Below are 18,277 nucleotides of genomic sequence, written 5' to 3'. Positions count from 1 at the left end.
TTGCACATCTATTTAAATTCAAAGCTGGGGAAACAAACCATTGTCCATTTCATTTATTTTCTCTAATGGTTATGTCTACGGTGTCCAGCTTTGTACTGACAGATTCAGGAGTAAGATATAGGCCCCCCCCCCCCCCGCCTTTTTTTTGGCTCTTTAAAAACACTTTGCAGCTAAGATTTTGGGGGCAGGATACTGGTGAGGACAGATGTACATAAATGATTACAAAATGCTGTCAGAGCTACAAGGTAATTGACAGTTAACTCTTGCCAGGTCTTATTTGCACTTAGGAATAACAAGCTTGAGAGGGCAAGACTCTCTGGACTGAATGGCTACAGGCTTCATTTCCGGTGTTTCTGTCTAGCTTGTGAGACACCTGATGATGGATGAATGCCACTTTGTAAATTTGAATCCAGGTGCACACTATGCTGGAGATGCACAGAGGCTTTGAGGAAAGAGGAAAAGGGAGGTGGTGCCTCGAAGGAGTTGAAATGAGAGAGGGCATCTGGCAACTCCTTTTCAGGCTCCAAGTGCCTAAATATCTTTCCTGATGTGAGGCAGTTTTGGGAAATTGTATGAAAGCAGACAGGTAATTTGAGTGCTCATTGCTCTGCAAAAACCACAGGTTGTGGAGTGAGGAGTGAAAATACCACCAACAAAAGTGGGCTTCTGCTTTCTATTTGTGCTCAGAGAGAGGTAACAAAGTAACATCCTAATGACCACAGAGTAGCTTGGGCCCCAGAAGAGTGTAAGCCCCTTCAGGACATCTCTTTTAGAAATCTTGTCATGAATGAAACACTAACAAACTGGTGTGAATCCCATTCTTTCTTGCACTCATGTGTCGATTCAAGCAACTCATATGTGTTAGGCATTGTGTTAGCATTGGACAGAATTGACACATATTATTACACATATTATCTAATAAGAAGTGTCCTACTAGGAACTGAGAAATTCATGGTGAGTGTGATAGAAATGGCCCATAATAGAGGTCAGAGTGCATATGTGAAGGCAGGTTACTAAATAAACCATAGATGACAAAACGGAAGTGCTCTGCCAGAAAACTATAGTGTGCTGTGGGAGCGCAAAGGCGGCATACTTTTTAATATATATATATTAAGTTTTAATTTGTAGTTATAATGCAATCACATTAAAAATACCAAAAGGTAAATAGAGACAGCAAGCTGAAGAACACTATATGTAATACTGTCTTATTTTTTAATGTTAAAGACACCATAGAGGTTTTATTTCCAGCTCCTTCTCAGAGGAAGCTGTTGTCATTTAGTTGGCTTACATCTTTCCTGTTCATTTCTTTATACTTTATCATGTGCACATGTATCTATAAACTTTTTCTTCCCATCTTTTTCTGTTTTCTGTTAGATTGATAAAGTTTCTCCATCGCCCATTTTTTTCTTGGATGCTTTGGAATCTCTGGATTCTATTAGTTAACCTTAATTGTGACAAGTATATTCTATCAGTCAGGATTCAGTCAGGGAGCTGAGACATGAGTGCTATGGCTGGATATAAACATTTTGACTCATTTTTTTGCCCTTATAAGTGGGAGCTTATCCACACTCTCCTTATGCCCATACATTCCCCCATGCACACACAAGTACACCAATATGTTTAAATTACACCAGCAATAACCAGTGTGTCTTTTACCATAATCCTGCTTTCCACATGTTGGATATTGTGCACTAGTTGAATCTTGGGAAAGGAGAATCGAAGCCATGTTTTTTCTGGAGACCTTGCATGGTGACTAGGGTACTGCAGGGCTTTGCTTATTCACATATTATCCAGGATGTTTGAAGGTAGACCAGGTTGTGGGCTACAAATTTTTGGTAGTATCCCTTTGGAGTCAAAAGCTAACTCTTATCCTGGAGGAGCCCTGGGTAGTATTCTGGGAGGGAGCAGAATTCTGAGTATTTATTCATTCTTTCAGTAACATGCTCTGGACACATGCATGAGCCAGGCACTTTGTTGATGATTAGAATGCAAAGATGAAGACAAAAATGAATACAACATGTCCATGATCACAGTCAATGGGAAAAGGTAGACTCTCAAACAGTTACTTTATACTGTGCAGTGTCAGTGGTCTAGTCAGAGGCATGTAAAGAGACCAAGAAAGCACAGAAAAGAGATCAAGAAATTCCACCTTGGGAAGCTGAGGATGGCATCACAGAGTGGCCAGCATGGCAAAGGTAATACTGACAGCCAAAGATAGAATTTTCTCTGCATTGGACTCCCAGTGCTTTTGAGGAAAGTAGCACTACTTAGAAGCAGTTATCGGGGCCAGGTAGCAGCAGGATGGGCCCGACCATGTGCAGAGTAAAGCTAAACTGCCCCTGATACAGCAAGATGGTTTAACTGGGAAGGGCTCAGCTGTGAGTGGGATATATCTGGGCCTTCGTGTGGAGTGTCAGTAATGGCTGGGAGCATGTCTGAGGAAAGAACAAACAGCAGGGAGGCCTGGGAGTAAGAACCCAGCTCTAAGGATGGGCTTTAGGAACAGGATTAACTCTCTTAAAGGAATAGAGTTAAATTGTGTGCCCAGAAAAGTTGGGATAGGTGATAAGATAGGTTGCTATTATGGGTTGAATTATGTCCTCCCCAAAAAATATGTTGAAGTCCTAAGCCCCAGGACCTCAGAATGTGACCTTATTTGGAAATAGGATCTTTATAGAGGTAATTAGTTAAGATGAGATCATACTGGAGTAGGGCGGGATCCTAATCAATGTGATTGGTGTCTTTATAAGAAGATAGCCATGGGAAGACACAGAGAGACAAAGGGAATGTCATGTGAAGACAGGCAGAGGTTGTAGTGATGCGGCCACAAGAAAGAGGCAAAGATTTGATGTGGCCACAAATCAAGGCCACCAGCCACTAGGAGCTATAAGGGTTGTATTGTCCCTTAGAGCCTTCAAAGGAAGTGTAGCCCTGCCAACATCTTGATTTCAGACTTCTGGTCTCTAGAACTGTGAGAGAATAAGTTTCTATTGTTTTAAGGCCAACCAGTTAGTGCTAATTTGTTACTGCAGCCACAGAAAACTAATATAGATAGCTAAAATAAAAGAAAAAAAAAGTGTTGGCAAGGATGTGTGGAAATTGAAATCCTCATTAATTGCTGGTGGGAATGTAAAATGGTGCAGCTCCTTTGGACAGCAGTTTGATAATTCCTTACAGTGTTAAATGGAGTTACCATATGACCCAGCAATCTCAGTTAGGCATAAATTCAAGATAAGTGAATACATACGTCCACATAAACACTTGTACATGATTGTTCATAGCATTACTATTCATAATAGCTCAAATGTGGAAACAACCTAAATGCTCATTAACTAATGACTAGGTAGACAATATGTAGTGTATCCATACAATGGAATATTACTCAGCAATAAAAAAGGAATGAATGATATAAGCTACAACATGGATGAACCTTGAAAACATTATGCTAAGTGAAAGAACCCAGTTACAAAGACCACATATTGTATGATTTCATTCAGATGAAACGTCCAAAGTGGGCAAATCTGTAGAGACCCAAGTGGATTAATGGTTGCCTGGGTTTAAGGGGAAGGGAGATGGGAGTGACTGCTAGGGGCTACAAGATTTCTTTTTACAGTAATGACAGTGTACTAAAATTAGATAGTGGTGATAGATCCACAATTCTAGAAACCACTGGGTTTTACACATTAAAATGGTTAATTTTATTGTTCCCAAGACAGAGACCTTGGCAGAGAAGGAAGCTATCCCTTCCTTTCTTCATTCATTCAGTATACCTTTGTGGAGTGTCTATATTGTGCTAGAACATCCTCTTCTAATCTCTGAGGATACAGCGGTTAACCAGACAACTGGCTTATTGCTTGGAATTTACATTCCACTGACAATAAGGGGGAAAAAAGGAACACTATCAAATGTCAGGTCATGTGTAGGCAACCATTTGATCATCACCGCCCCAGACATGGAGGTAGTGTACAAAGTCGTGTGACCACCAACAGTTTGGTGGATAGTATTCTGCACCCTGGCCTCATGTTCTGTTTAGCTCCTCTTGCTTTTTCTTTTCTCCCGTATTTCATACTGTCTAAGCAAAAACCTGGAAAGAGGACCACGAAAGCATCATTTTTATTTCTAACTCTGTTTTCTGAGTCTGGTGTAATTAAGGATGCCATGGAGTAGTCCTATTCTCACACTTTTGTAGTCCTGCAATTAATTCAGACTTTTGAACAAGGGAGTATCCAAATGTTGGAGAAGCCTCTGTTCCTCCACCTAATCCAGTGTTACAGTGGTTTCTCCTTTGTTATGGGGATACTTTTTCACACATCATTAAGAGACTCCCTTTTTAAAGGATTGCCGTGGAATATGTTCCCAGACTCCCACACCAAACTAGGAGAAGTTTCTAGAGAGGATGGGAGGTGGGAGGGAAGGTCAGTTGGTGAAGAATGGGCATCATCTGCCTGAACAGAGAATTTGCTGCCTTCTCGCAGTTCCTTCCATTGCTGGGATTTGTTACAATCGCCATCCCCATTTGAGAAAGTCTGACAACCCTTTTCAGGTTTTTCTTCCAGTGATTAGTGGTTGTGCAGTTTGATGAGCCACTCTTGCTTCTGTTTGTAGATGAGGTACAGCATATTCAGGCTGAGAAAAACAATAAGGGCACGATGGAGGCTGCCTCACTTTTTCTTAAGTTCCTATTGGAGCTCCAGGAAGAAGGCTGGTTCCGTGGCTTTTTGGATGCCCTTGTTCATGCAGGTTAGTTCATTCTTCTTACTCATGAATCAGAGGATATTATTTGACTGTTTCAGAATGCTGTAAAAGTGAAATGCTATTAATTTTGAGCTATCCTCATGTGTCTCATGTCTCTTAAAGATTATTTTCAGTCACATAATATAATTGCCTACCTGAAATAGCCAAAGGAATCTGCAGAGAGATTATTGGGAGAGTTTAACAAGTTCATTGGATATAAGATTAGTATACAAAAGTTAGTTGCATTTCTGCACCATACCCAAAAATAAACTCAGAATGGATTAAAAAACTTAAATATAAGACCAGAAGCCATAAAATTCCTAGAAGAAAACATAGGCAGTAATATCTTTGACATCAGTCATAGAAACATTTTTCTAGATTTATCTCCTTTGGCAAGGGAAATAAAAGCAAAATTAAACTATTGGAACTACACCAAATAAAAAGCTTTTGCCCAGCAAAGGAAACCATCAACAAAACAAAACAACCTGCTGAATGGGAGAAAATATTTGCAAATGACATCTCCAATAAGGGGTTAATATCCAAAATACATAAAGAACTTCTGCAATTCAACACCAAAAAATCAAGCGATCTGATTAAAAAATTGGCAGAAGACATGAACAGACATTTCTCCTAAGAAGACACACAGATGGCCAACAGACACATAGAAAGATACTCAACATCACTAATCATCAGGGAAATGCAAATCAGAACCACAGTGAGATACTGAGATATCACAATGATATATCACCTCACACCTGTCAGAATGGCCAACACAACTAATAAGTGTTGGTGAGGATGTGGAGAAAAAAGAACCCTCGTGCACTGTTGGTGGGAATGCAAACTGCTACAGCCACTGTGGAAAACAGTATGGAGGTTTCCCAAATATTAAAAGTAGAATTACCATATGATCCACTATTGGGTATTTACCCAAAGAGAACGAAAATACTAATTCAACGGGATGCAGGCGCCTCTATGTTTATTGCAATATTATTTACAAAAGCCAAGATATGGAAGCAACCAAAATGTCCATCCATAGATGAATGAATAAAGATGTGGTATATATACAATGGGATATTACTCAGCCATAAAAAAAAAGAACGAAATCTTGCCATTTGCAACAACATGGATGGATCTAGAGGGTATAGTGCTAAGTGAAATAAGTCAGTCAGAGAAAGATAAAGACCATATGATTTCACTTATATGGGGAATTTAAGAAACAAAGTGAACAAAATAAAAAAGAGACAAATTAAAAATAGACTCCTAGATATAGGGACAAATTGGTGGTTGCCAGAAGGGAAGTAGGTAGGGAGGTGGGTGAAACAGATAAAGGAGATAAAGAGTACATTTATCATATTAAGCACTGAGTAATGTATAGAATTGTTGAAGCATTATGTTGCACACCTGAAACTAATAAAACACTGTATATTAATTATACTGTAATAAAAATAAAGCACAAAAATTAGCTGCATTTCTAGCCACTGGAAGCAAATAGAAAATGTAGTCCAAAATGAATATCACTTAGAATAGTTACAAAAGTTGTGATATATTTAGGAAAAATGTAGCAAAAGATGTGTAAAGTCCAAATGGAGAAAATGATAAAATGTTATTGAAAGATATTAAAGAAGTCCTATCTAAGTGGAGATATATACCCATGCACATGGAGAGAAAGACTTGATACCATAAAAATATCTGCTCTTTCAACACTGATTTTTGTATTCAATACAATTTTAATAAAAATCCTACATGCTTTTTCATGTGCTTGACAAATTTCTAAATGATTTTAAAATGTAAATGGAAGAATTATGATCCAAGAATAGTCAGGACATTTCTGAAGAAGAAGACTTAAGTAGGCTGGGGTTTCCCCTTCTAAATAGCAAGATTTATGCTAGGCATTGAGACAGCGTAACGTTGGTCCTGGCATCGACCAACTGACCAATGAAATAGAATAGAGAGTCTTCAATTAAACTCATATATTTATGAAAACCTGATATATTTGAGATCACTGGGAAAGGAGGATCATTAGGAACAGAGGGGCTTTTAATAAGTTGCAGTGGGCCATTATAAACAGGATAATGTTAAAAACCAAACAAACCCTAAATTACATATCCATGTAAAATAAATTTGTATTCCTTAGCTCATTCCATTCACACATACACACAAAATGAATTCATAAGAATTAAAGACTTAATTCTAAAAGGCAAAATTTTAACAATTTTAGAAAAGAATATAGAATAATATTTTATGACCTTGGGGTATGGCAGGATTTATGAAACAAACATTAAAGCATTATCCATAAAAGACAAATTGATATATTTGATGACATTAAAATTAAAAACATCTGTTTATCAAACACAAAAGAAAGTGAAAAAACAGGCACAAACTGGGAGAGGATCTTTGCAAAATATATAATCACCAAAAAGATTAATATCTAGAATATATTAAAAAGGCTTTAAAATCATTTTGGAAAAGAAAACATCTACAGGGCAAAAGTGTGAACTGACATTATAAAGAATAGGGAGTAAGAAAGGTTGATAAACATATGAAAAGATTCTCAGCCCAAATAGCAATTAGGGAATTGTGAATTAGGAACTCAATGAGATAGCATTTTATTAACTACTAGATAGCAAAACTTAGGAAGTCCAACAATGCTAAGGCTTGAAGAGGATATTTAATCATGGGAAATCTTAAGTGTCACTATACAGAGTGTAAATTAATGCAATTATTTTGAAAAACAATTTGGCATCATCTAATATAGTTCAACTCTCTTGTATCCACCTGTCCAACAGTTTCACTCTTTTTTTATTATGTTATGTTAGTCACCATACATTACATCATTAGTTTTTGATGTAGTGTTCCATGATTCATTGTTTGCGTATACCACCCGGTGCTCCATGCAATATGTGCCCTCCTTAATACCCATCACCAGGCTAACCTCTCCCCCCACCCCCTCCCCTCTAGAACCCTCAGTTTGTTTCTCAGAGTCCATAGTCTCTCATGGTTCGTCTCCCCCTCCGATTTCCCCCCCTTCATTCTTCCCCTCCTGCTAGCTGCTGCTGCTTCTTTTTTTTTTTTTTTAACATATAATGTATTATTTGTTTCAGAGGTACAGGTCTGTGATTCAACAGTCTTGCACAATTCACAGAGCTCACCATAGCACATACCCTCCCCAATGTCTGTCACCCAGCCACCCCATCCCTCCCACCCCCCACCACTCCAGCAACCCTCAGTTTCCAAGTTTCACTCTTAAGTATGTACCCTAGAAAAACTCTTGCACATATATTGCAGCATACACATACAAGAGTGTTCATAGAATAATTGTAATAACAAAAGCAAGCAACCAACCAAACAAAACTGGAAGCAACCCAGTGTCCTTCAAAAAGAAAATGGATGATAAAATTCTACAATAGTCACATGATGGGTCCACTGTACTGCAGTGAAAATGTATGAACACGGCTACAGACAACACAGCTGAAGCTTTGAGATGTAATATTAAACTTTTTAAAAAGCAGAGAAAAGTACATTTAGTAGGATGTAATTATGAAGTTCCAAACAAGCCAAACTAAACATGTATTGTTTTTTTAAAGCCTTTATTTTTTTAAAAAAATTTTTAGATGCTTTGTTTATTTGAAAGAGAGAGAGTGCACATACACACATGAGCAGGGGGAAGGGGCAGAGGCAGAGGGAGAAGCAGACTCCCTGCTGAGCAGGGAGCCCCATGTGGGCCTCAATCCCAGGACCCTGGGATCATGACCTGAGCAGAAAGCAGATGCTTAACTGACTGAGTCATCCACGCACCCCTAAGCATACATTGTTGAAGGAATCAAGCGTATGCCATGCAACTATTCAAAAAAATGAAGGGAGTGATACATCAAATACAGGATGGTAGTCTCTTTGCAGGGAGGTGAAAAGGTGGGGAAAAAGAAGGTACACTCCCACAAAAGTACTGGGAAATTCTAGTTAAGTTGGGTAGTGGGTTCCCATGTGTTCATTTTGTTGTTAGGCTCTTTATAGCCAAATGAAAAGAATGTGGGCTGTATAGTCAGACAAATCTGGTGATTTTATTTGAGAAACTTAGATTGAAGCATTCTTGAATTATTACAGTTGGAAATATTTTTTTTTCTCCTCATATTTCCCATTATACTTAATATTCTTTTCTGGGAGTAATGTAGAAGGTTAAGTTCCTAAGGGGCAGGAATTAAGACTTATATTTCCTTTTGCCCACTTTGCTACTTTGCACTGGGAAGATAATAATTTCATGATGATTTGACTCACTGGAAGACAAGTCAGAGGTTGTAGGTGAGGTCCATGGGGCACTTGGAACTAAGACCAAATGTAAGACTTCACATTATCCTAAGCACTTTTTCCTAAGAGATGAAAAACTTTGTTAGAGGACCTAAAATGTTGGGTGCCTATAATAAATATTGAGTTTTCTTTTTGAAAGATCATTAATTATTGAGGTGATTTACAGATATCTTTTGAGTTCTCTTACTATACATTCAAACATGATTCCTATGATAACAATCTTAAAATATCTTTTAGTTGGTTTCATAAAAGCCCCCATTTTCTTCTTTCTTTCCAGGTTATTCTGGACTTCATGAAGCCATTGAAACTTGGGATTTCCAAAAAATTGAAAGTCTAGAGGAGTATAGAATACTTTTAAAGCGTTTACAACCAGAATTTAAAACCACAGTTAATCCAAAAGAAATCCTTCCTAAAATATCTGAATGTTTAATTAGTCAGGAATGTGAAGAAATTATACAGGTAATTTAATTAATTTATTTAGCAAAATTAATTATAATTAATTTAATATAAAATACTAAATTGGGGGGAGGTAATTTGAACATGGGAAATGTCTTCTGTTTTCTTCACTGATTTAGACCTGAGAAAGATCATTGAAATCCACAAAAGTCCTCAAATCTAAGGCATAATTACCTAGAATAGTATTTTTAGTTGTGAATTGAATAATTTTTAGTGTCACGAGTTTTTTTCAGGTTTGCCCTATTTTCAGTTAAAATTATTATTACTTTTGTGAATAATGTTTTATGCAAATTTTAAGTTGAACACTTTAGCAAATAAAAAGAACAAAAGCTATAGACTCTCATGGTTGAGCATTCAGGCTCTGCACACAAATCTTGTTAGAATCCTAGTTCAGCCATTTACTAGTAGTATGATCTTAGGCAAGTTAGTTTCTCTAAACCTATTTCTTCACGTAAAATGGAAATAATAATAGTACCTTATTAACATGATATTTTTAGAGGGATTAAATGAGATAATATATGTAAAGTGCTTACATATGCCTGGCACATAATAATAAGTGCTCAATAAATTTTAGTTATGATGAATAATAAAAATCACATAGGTCCCATTATCCTGAAAAAATATTTGTTAATATTTTGTTATATTCTTCCAAATATCTCTCCATGCCAATATACCCATATTTTGAATGGTTGTCAAATGGATTGTTTCCTAATATTGCTGAGGATGATACATATAAGGTCTCAGAGGATGTGAAAACACCTGGCTTGACATAGCAATGCCATGTGTAAAGACAAAGACAAAGGAAAGGGTGTCTTAAAAGACACTGTGTTGGTTGGGGCAAAAATGGCCATGAATAAGACCTATTGAACCATAGTATACAATTATTTTAAGTCAGGTAGTGCTTGAATTGATATTTCTTCAATAAAAACTCATAAAAGGAAAACTTTTAAAATGATTGATCAACTGCAGTTGTCTTGCTTAGGTTTGTTCCAACAAGGGGCTGATGGCAGGTGCGGAGAAAATGGTTGAATGCCTTCTCAGATCAGACAAGGAAAACTGGCCCAAAACTTTGGAACTTGCTTTGGAGATAGACGAGAACAAGTTCAGTCAACTGTGGATTGTGGACAAAGGTAGGATATTCCAGGGAAGAGCTCTGAAAGGTTGGGAGGGTCTGAAAACATGTTCTACCTTTCTCATAGTTCTACTTAGGGCCCCTTTCATTCCTACCTGTCTTTCACTCACTGTCAGAGGCATTTTGCCCTTCAGAGACCCATGGCTACATCTCTAGTGAGAGAGCAGCATGAAATTGAGTTCTGGGAAGCAAGTGGCTACTTGCCTACAGAAGTAATTCGGTTGTGTGTAACCCCTAAAATGGACCAGGGCAAACTGCTCTCATCCAGAATTAACCCATCTGGTCCAAAGGATTTGGGGAAGGCAGAATCTGAGCTCACTCTCTGGGTTTAGATTATCAGAGAAATAGCTTTAAAATTCTAGAGTGAAAGGTTCAAACTCCAGGACTTGCCCCCTTTTCAGAGTAGAATCATAATAGACATAGCCTACTTCTCTTGCCTGAGCCATCAGGAACTAAGCCAGAACAGGATTGAAAAAGGAGTATCTGTGCCATCATGTGATTTCCTGAAGCTAACCTCTGCTCAGAGCATTGTTTTAAAGTCTGAGTTTGGTAAATCAACTGCCTGGTCTTCGCTTGTCCTAGGCTTCTTTAAATCACAAGTTGTTCTAGAAAATGTCTATATAAATACCCATCTGATTTCTTGGGTTAAGTCAGGAATGGAAGCCATAAATGTCTGGTAAGTGGTGCTTCTCTTCTTTACTGTCTGTGAGAATCACCTGGGGATTTTGTTAAAAATGCAGATTCTGACTTAGTAGGGACACAGCCTGCATTTCTAACAAGCTCTGGAAGTTGCTGGCCCATGTTCCACACTTTGAATAATAAAGTCCTAAATGACATTGAAGTTCAGACTCCAAATTGAGACATCACACTCAAAAAGATTCTTTTCATTGTTTTAGAAGGTGAAAGGGAGTGGTTGTGAGAAATTTTAATGGAGCTGAAAATTTTAGGATTATGACCTCTTTGTAGGACTTGTGCTATCAAGACAATCATCAGATTAAATCAAGATTCTAAGATGCTTTTTGGTCTCATACAGATGCAAAAAATGCTGAATCGAAAGTTCTTGAGGATGATGAAATAGAAACTTCTGACATACAGATTTTCTACAAGGAAGAACCAGAATGCCAGAATCTTAGTCAGAACTTATCTCCACCTTCAGGTACCCAGCATTGTTCTTTTCCATAATGGTATTCTTTGGGTATTTTGTGTGGGGACATGGCCTGCAGTGCCCAAAGCCATAGTGTTATGAAAGGGTTTTAAAGGAAAAGTAAGAAAAGATCATTTATCTTTTTTAAAGAAAAGATAATTTATATTAAAATAGATACTTTTTCTATAATGAAAACATATTATTCTCTCTCTTCCAAAGCTATTGTCAGCCTCTTTTATTTTCTTTTGTCACTAAGAACATATGTGCATGTCTACATTGAAAATGCACATAGGGTCCTCCCAGAAACTTAGTGTCTATGAAATCTAAAATCAGCTCTGCTCTCTAAAGAAACACTAATATTTATGAGTCACTTGCTCACTTTCCTTTTACTATCCCAGGGCTGCAGTGTAAGTTGATGAAGTTTGTGCACTGCACAAATGTACCCAGCTGAGCTTGAGTGAGGACTGAGATCCTGCCTGTGCTATTTGCCAAACAGTGCACAGAGGGGCTGTATCCTTCCAGAGGGTCTCCTTTTTCTAATTTCACACAAAGGCACTGTATAACTTAGTTATAAGGCCCACCTTGTCTTTCTAGAAGCATGTTTTCATGAGGGGACCAGAAAGTTGCATAATGAGCCACAGTAAAAAGTTTTTTACAAAAGAACATCAGGGAAGACATTCTGATTAATACTGGGTAGTGTGAGAAGAAAGGTGTGATTTGGGGATAACACCACAAGAAGATTTACAGATTACTTCTGCAACCAAATGATACAAATTTTCTTGTCATTTCAGAGTAAAATCACTGAATGTAAATTGCTTTAAATTTTTCTGACATGTAAGGGACTTTAGTGAACTCACTTAACCTTTTAAGTTCCTTTTCTTTAAAATAGGTTGGAGTCAATAGATGACTTCTAAGGTCTTTTCTAGCAGTAACATTCTATATGCTTATCTGTTGTGGAAAAAAAGCCTCTGGTTATTTTTTGAAACTTCTGGTCCTATTGAGAGAAGATACCATGGGAGAGCCTGCAGAATTATAAAGCATGGTTGCTCTTCAATAAGAGATTGCTCTGGGAATTCGTTGTTTATAGTTTGTTGCTTTTCAGAGATCTAGGAGGGATTTGTTGTTTTGTTCCATATAGCATTTCCTTTTAACCAGTGGCCATCTGTCTTGCCCTGAATTAGGCCATTCTTGCTTTAGTTTCTCCTTACTAGACTTCCAAGGTTATTTAAGAAAGAAATCTTTGTGGCTTTTTCAAAGGATTCTTGCCATTGGGACTTTGTCACTGAGGGAGAATTTTGTACTTCACATCAGCGCTGAGGCTGGAATGGTTAACAAGAGTCAAGGATTCTAAATTTTCTTAAATGAGGCCCTTTTTTGCTAAAGTCAGAATTCCTGTCTATTTGATGACAGATAGCTCTTTCCTTGATTCCTCAGAACTGTAACTACTTGGTAATTTTGTTCCTTTTGTATTACATAAGCCCCTCCTACTTGCACCCCACTGAAGCCAAGAAATTACCAACTAGAGCTCGCTTTGCCTGCTAAGGAAGGAAAAAACACAATAATATGTGCTCCTACTGGTAAGTTGATTGCCACTACTTACATGGTTTGTTTCTGTGTTTGCTTCCTTTTTTTTCTTGTATTGAATACTGGGACAAAATGGACAAGTTTCCATTTTTTCCTTGTTCCATATATCTTTTGAGAAAACTTTCCCATTAATATAGTCTCCAGGTATTTTAAGGAACCTGAGGAAGGAAAGAAAAATGCCCTGTTTTAGCTTGCTTTATGCCTTGACTATTTTATTTGCATGTTACCTAGGAAGTAACTTGATATTTTTCTGTCCTGGTATAAATTCTGTCGACATTCCTAGTTTATTAGTTGGTGCAGTGGTTTTAGGGGAGCCAAAAATAATTACCTTTCTATAGAAATATTTTAGTATAATATCAATTACATGTTTTCTTTTTCTTTGTATGTTAAAAGGTTGTGGAAAAACCTTTATTTCCCTTCTTATATGTGAACATCATCTTAAAAAATTTCCACAAGGACAAAAGGGGAAGGTTGTCTTTTTTGCTATTCAACTCCCAGTGTATGAACAGCAGAAATCCGTGTTCTCCAAATATTTTGAAAAACTTGGGTAGGTATAACAGTTGGTCCCATTTCTTTTTCTCTAGCTTCATGTAACTGGTGTGTGTTCAGCTTAGTTTAATTTTGGAAAGCTAGGATTCAAAAATTTATAATAGATTTAGCTTTTATATAATCTAGATGTAATTAATTTTTCATGGATGCAAGTCTGTTTTGTTAGGTATGCTTGAAATCCTAAACTCCTTTGGTTAGCTCTTGCAGAGTAAGTAAATGACTTGAGATCAGTTTTACATTTAAATGACACATTTAACTTTTTAATGATTTTATAACTTCTTTAATATTACTCTTCCCTTTAAGTACTATTTTCTTTCTTAAGACTTGAAGGAATTAACATACTCTACTAGCAGTTACAGCTGGCTTGCAGCTATTGACCATTTACTATGTGTATGGCTCTGTGCTAAGCACTTGTCTCCCATATATTCCTTTTGGAGTTAGGGAGAACTTAATCAGTTAATGCTCTGACCTAGTGTTTCATGTCTTTATGGTTCCTCATTCACATCATGGTTGGTAATAGGGAATTTCTGTCATTTCCCAGGTACAAAGTTGCAGGTGTTTCTGGAGCAACATCTGAGAATATCTTAGTGGAACAGATTGTTGAGAACAATGACATCATCATTATAACTCCACAGATTCTTGTGAATAACCTTAGAAATGGGACTATTCCATCACTCTCTGTCTTTACTTTGATGATATTTGATGAATGTCACAACACTGGTAAACACCATCCTTACAATATGATCATGTTTAATTATCTAGATCAGAAACTTGGAGATTCTTCAGACCCACTGCCTCAGGTATTTCCAGAGTTGGGTGGATTCCTCAGAAGAGCTATAACCTTCTTAAATCCTATTTACTTACTCTACTGACCACATTGAGGATGGTCTTCTCAGGTCCTAAGTCCATATTGTATAGTTCATTGATTAATTTTTATTTGTTCATTCACTTATTCACTTAACAAATATGCATTAGGTGCCCCCCTGTGTTATCCACTGTGCTAGGCACTGGGGATACAAATATAAAAAGACATAAATCTCAAACAGTTGAAGTTTCATGGGGAGCCAGACATGTAAGAATTGTGTCATAATATATGGTGATGGCACACTATGGAAATGGGTACGGTGTAGTCAGAACAGAAGTGAAAACTCGGAAGTGTGCTGTGAAAGTAAGACAAAACCCAACAGAAGTTAAGTAAAAACTAACAAGAATGTACAAGGTAGATAACTGGATGGTTTTCAGGAAGCGCTACTGTGTGTCCAGAGGCACAGAGGTATGAGAGAGCGTGGTGTGCCCAAGAGTCCTGAAGGTCTTCCATATCATTTGAGTGTAAAATGTGAAGTGGTAAATAGCAATAGGTGAGGCAGAGTGGGATAGAGGGAATGATCGATAGAACAAGATGCTAGGAGAGACCAGAGGGTATGGGATAAGTAGGCAGGAATGTGCGTTAGTAGAGGAGAGCAGATGGGACACCATTTTTGGTGTCATCAGAGGTGAGGGTGTGAGAAGAGTCGAGAGAGAGAGTAGTTCTTAGATGGGGACAGGAAAGGTAGGGAATCCCTGGCATTTAATCTCTCTTTTCTCTTATGTGTAGGAGAGGTAGACAGATTATTTGCTGAGAATAATCAAGATAGGAATGGGGACAGAGCTCAAGATACATGGAGAGAATTTGAAATGAGAGAGAGTACTAAGAGGAATATATAGAAGAATTTCTTGGTTACATTAAGGATCCAGATGAGGTTGGAAACCCTGAATTTATAGTATACCAATATCACAGTACCTAAAGTTCTCTAGCCCTAATAACTACCTGTTTAGGAAGCATAGGTTAGAAGAAATTCAGTATGGTACCCATAGACAAAATTCAGTAGCAATCACATTTCTTACAGCTTTTTCTTCTAGAAAAAAAATTGGTGGTTGATTAGATTCCTTGCTAATGAGTCAATTATTCAGTATTTACTGAGTGGCTATTCAAGGAAGACATAAATTATTAGGTGACCATTAAGCTATTTTTTTTTTTTTTTTTTTGCAAATGTTATCTTACTGAATTCACACACCTATCATTTTAAATAGCTATTGTTTCCCAACTTTAAAGAGGGCTGAAGATACTTGTCCAAGAATCCACAGCCAGTGTGACATGGTTGCGTTTAGAATGGAGTTGTGTCTGATTTGGTCCCTTTCCTTTTAGTATGTTGTTCTGCATATCATGTAGGACACAAGGGTAGAGAAGAAAGAAGTCCTGCCTTGAAATGGTTTTTGCTCTTGGTTTCTTTGCTAATTCGTGTTCATTTGATAAGTTGTGACTCCTGCATCTATTCAGTGTTTTGCCTAATGGGGACCTTTCCATTTGCAGTGTCATAGAGAATATCAGGGAAAAAATTAGTTTTCTTACTCTTTAATTAGTAAAACAAACAAACAAACAAACACCCCTACTTTAGCAGGAAAGGGTTGCATGGGGGAGTGTGGAAATGGCATGCTGTTTTCCAGATATCTGACAATTTGGAATGATCCTCACAGGTCATTGGGCTGACTGCCTCGGTTGGCATTGGGGATGCCAAAAACACAATGGAAGCCATGGAATATATCTGCAAACTGTGTGCTTCTCTTGACACATCAGTGATAGCAACAGTCAAAGACAACTTGGAGGAATTGGAAGAAATTGTCTATAAGCCCCAGAAGTGTAAGTGGAATCCAGTAACAAGCCCTTTAGAACTTCGTTACCCTCTGCTTTTCCTAGTTCAGAGACATTTGGATGAATACTGAATTTTTACCTTTTCTGTTTAGTAGAAAATATTTAACCCCAAACTTGGGAAATAATTACATTTCATGCCTCTTTCCTCAATCAAACTCTGTCCTCAAGCAATGGATGAACCTCAAGAGTGTGGACTGTTGAAAGCAAACATTCTTACTCTTCAGTTTGATAAAGTTCTTTTTTTGTTTTTGTTTTGTTTTTGATAAAGTTCTTATAAGGATACTAACAATGAGAGAGACAAGATGAGAAAATCAAAGCATGTAAATGGCCAAGAGCTGGGCTCAGTCCTTCCCTGAGTTGCATGCCTGAGGAAGATACTGTGTGATCATTCATTATTTGAATAATGTATCTGATGATATGGGTTGAAATGAAATTAATCTGAGTTCATCATATTTTTCCTCAGCAGATCAATATGATTTTTTAAAAAGATTGACCAGCAAATGTTTACTAAATTCCAATGCTATACTAACCCAGCAAGAGACAGCAGAAGAGGAGACATATTGCCTTCATCCTTGCTCTGGGGATAGTGTATGACTGAATAAGGCATCGCAAACACACATTAAATAGCCAGGGAGGGGCAGTTCAGTTCCTTCCTGGGAGTTGCCTGTAAGGAGTTTAGGGAAGGTACCCAATCTAAACTTTTTAGTATCAAGTACAAACTTCTTTGGAATCCAGTCCCCTCTGCCCTCTGTACTTCATTGCCCCCTCCTATAAGTTTAACCATGCTGCATTCCTCTGGGCTCCTCAAATGCATCTTCTGCTTCCTTCATTCCTCTTCCCCTAGTTACCCCCAGCATTTCCTCCTTTGGAAGAATTAGAGATTTTCTTCCTTGTGCCCCTTGACACCTGGCACATACTTACATTATGGCACTTTACTGTGGTTATTTGGCTAATGTACCTTTCTCTCCCCTGAGAACACAGACCTCTCTGGAGCACAGACTGTGTTCTTTTCAACTGTTTATCACCAGAACGTGCCACGTGGTAGGCAGTTATTAAGTTTCTGCGGAAACAATGCAATAATGAATTTTAGGAACAGTGTGAGCGCTTCTGGGGGTTGGGTGGGAAAGGAGAAAATCAAAGAAGAGAGGGTTAAAAAGTGTTGTACTTGCAGAGATAAGATGGATACCAGCCTTGTCAGAGTAGAGGCTCCATGTTGAGTAAGGAGGAAAACCAGAATGAGAAGTTGGATTAGACCCAGACCATGAAAGACAGAGATGTTAGAATCTGTGCATGAAGCACTCGGGAGCTCTTGCAAGGTTTTTGAGCATTTGATACATCATTTAGACTACCACCCTGTGAGCTTGGGGCCTCAGGTCTTGCAGAAGAAGTAACAGAGGCAGAGAAAGGTGTGCAGATGCCTGCTTCGAACTATGATGTGTTCTTCCTGAAAAATACTCACTTTGTTTTGATGGCTTTAGTTTTCAGGAAAGTGGAATCACGGACTACTGACAGATTTAAATGCATCATATCACAGCTGATGAGGGAGACAGAGAGTCTGGCAAAGAATATCTTTGACGAGCTCGGTACTGTAACTCTCGGTGAGATAAATCTCATTTTGTATTCTCTCCATTTAGGAATAACCATATATTGTTCACTACTGTCTTTTTGCATTCTCTTCAGTTCAGAC

General features: G+C 37.8%; 1 protein-coding gene and 1 long non-coding RNA gene across 12 annotated transcripts in view; one reads left to right on the top strand and one right to left on the bottom strand.

Annotated features, from left to right (window-relative positions):
• Positions 1-18,277, top strand: part of RIGI (RNA sensor RIG-I) — a 58,999-nt gene that overhangs the window by 6,630 nt on the left and 34,092 nt on the right. For 10 of the 11 annotated variants that reach the window (XR_013443720.1, XR_013443715.1, XR_013443716.1 and 7 more), the window contains 9 exons: positions 4,606-4,740; positions 9,314-9,495; positions 10,475-10,622; positions 11,658-11,780; positions 13,247-13,345; positions 13,746-13,899; positions 14,443-14,701; positions 16,416-16,578; positions 18,069-18,188. Coding sequence is in view for 3 of the 11 variants with exons in the window: in XM_078061362.1 (XP_077917488.1) it covers positions 4,606-4,740; positions 9,314-9,495; positions 10,475-10,622; positions 11,658-11,780; positions 13,247-13,345; positions 13,746-13,899; positions 14,443-14,701; positions 16,416-16,578; positions 18,069-18,188 (1,383 nt within the window). In the remaining 8 variants the exon portion in view is untranslated. The remainder of the gene's footprint in view (positions 1-4,605; positions 4,741-9,313; positions 9,496-10,474; positions 10,623-11,657; positions 11,781-13,246; positions 13,346-13,745; positions 13,900-14,442; positions 14,702-16,415; positions 16,579-18,068; positions 18,189-18,277) is intronic. The other variant, XM_078061363.1, reaches the window with a different exon arrangement.
• On the bottom strand, positions 3,354-13,694 carry LOC118518307 (uncharacterized). Its single transcript, XR_004908568.2, has 2 exons — positions 13,369-13,694; positions 3,354-4,797 (listed from the first exon to the last, which is right to left on the bottom strand). It is a non-coding gene; the product is annotated as an uncharacterized LOC118518307 (long non-coding RNA).

This window comes from Halichoerus grypus, chromosome 14 (assembly GCF_964656455.1).
Source record: "Halichoerus grypus chromosome 14, mHalGry1.hap1.1, whole genome shotgun sequence".
Taxonomy (NCBI): Eukaryota; Metazoa; Chordata; class Mammalia; order Carnivora; family Phocidae; genus Halichoerus; species Halichoerus grypus.
This window is presented reverse-complemented; position numbering and strand designations above follow the sequence as displayed.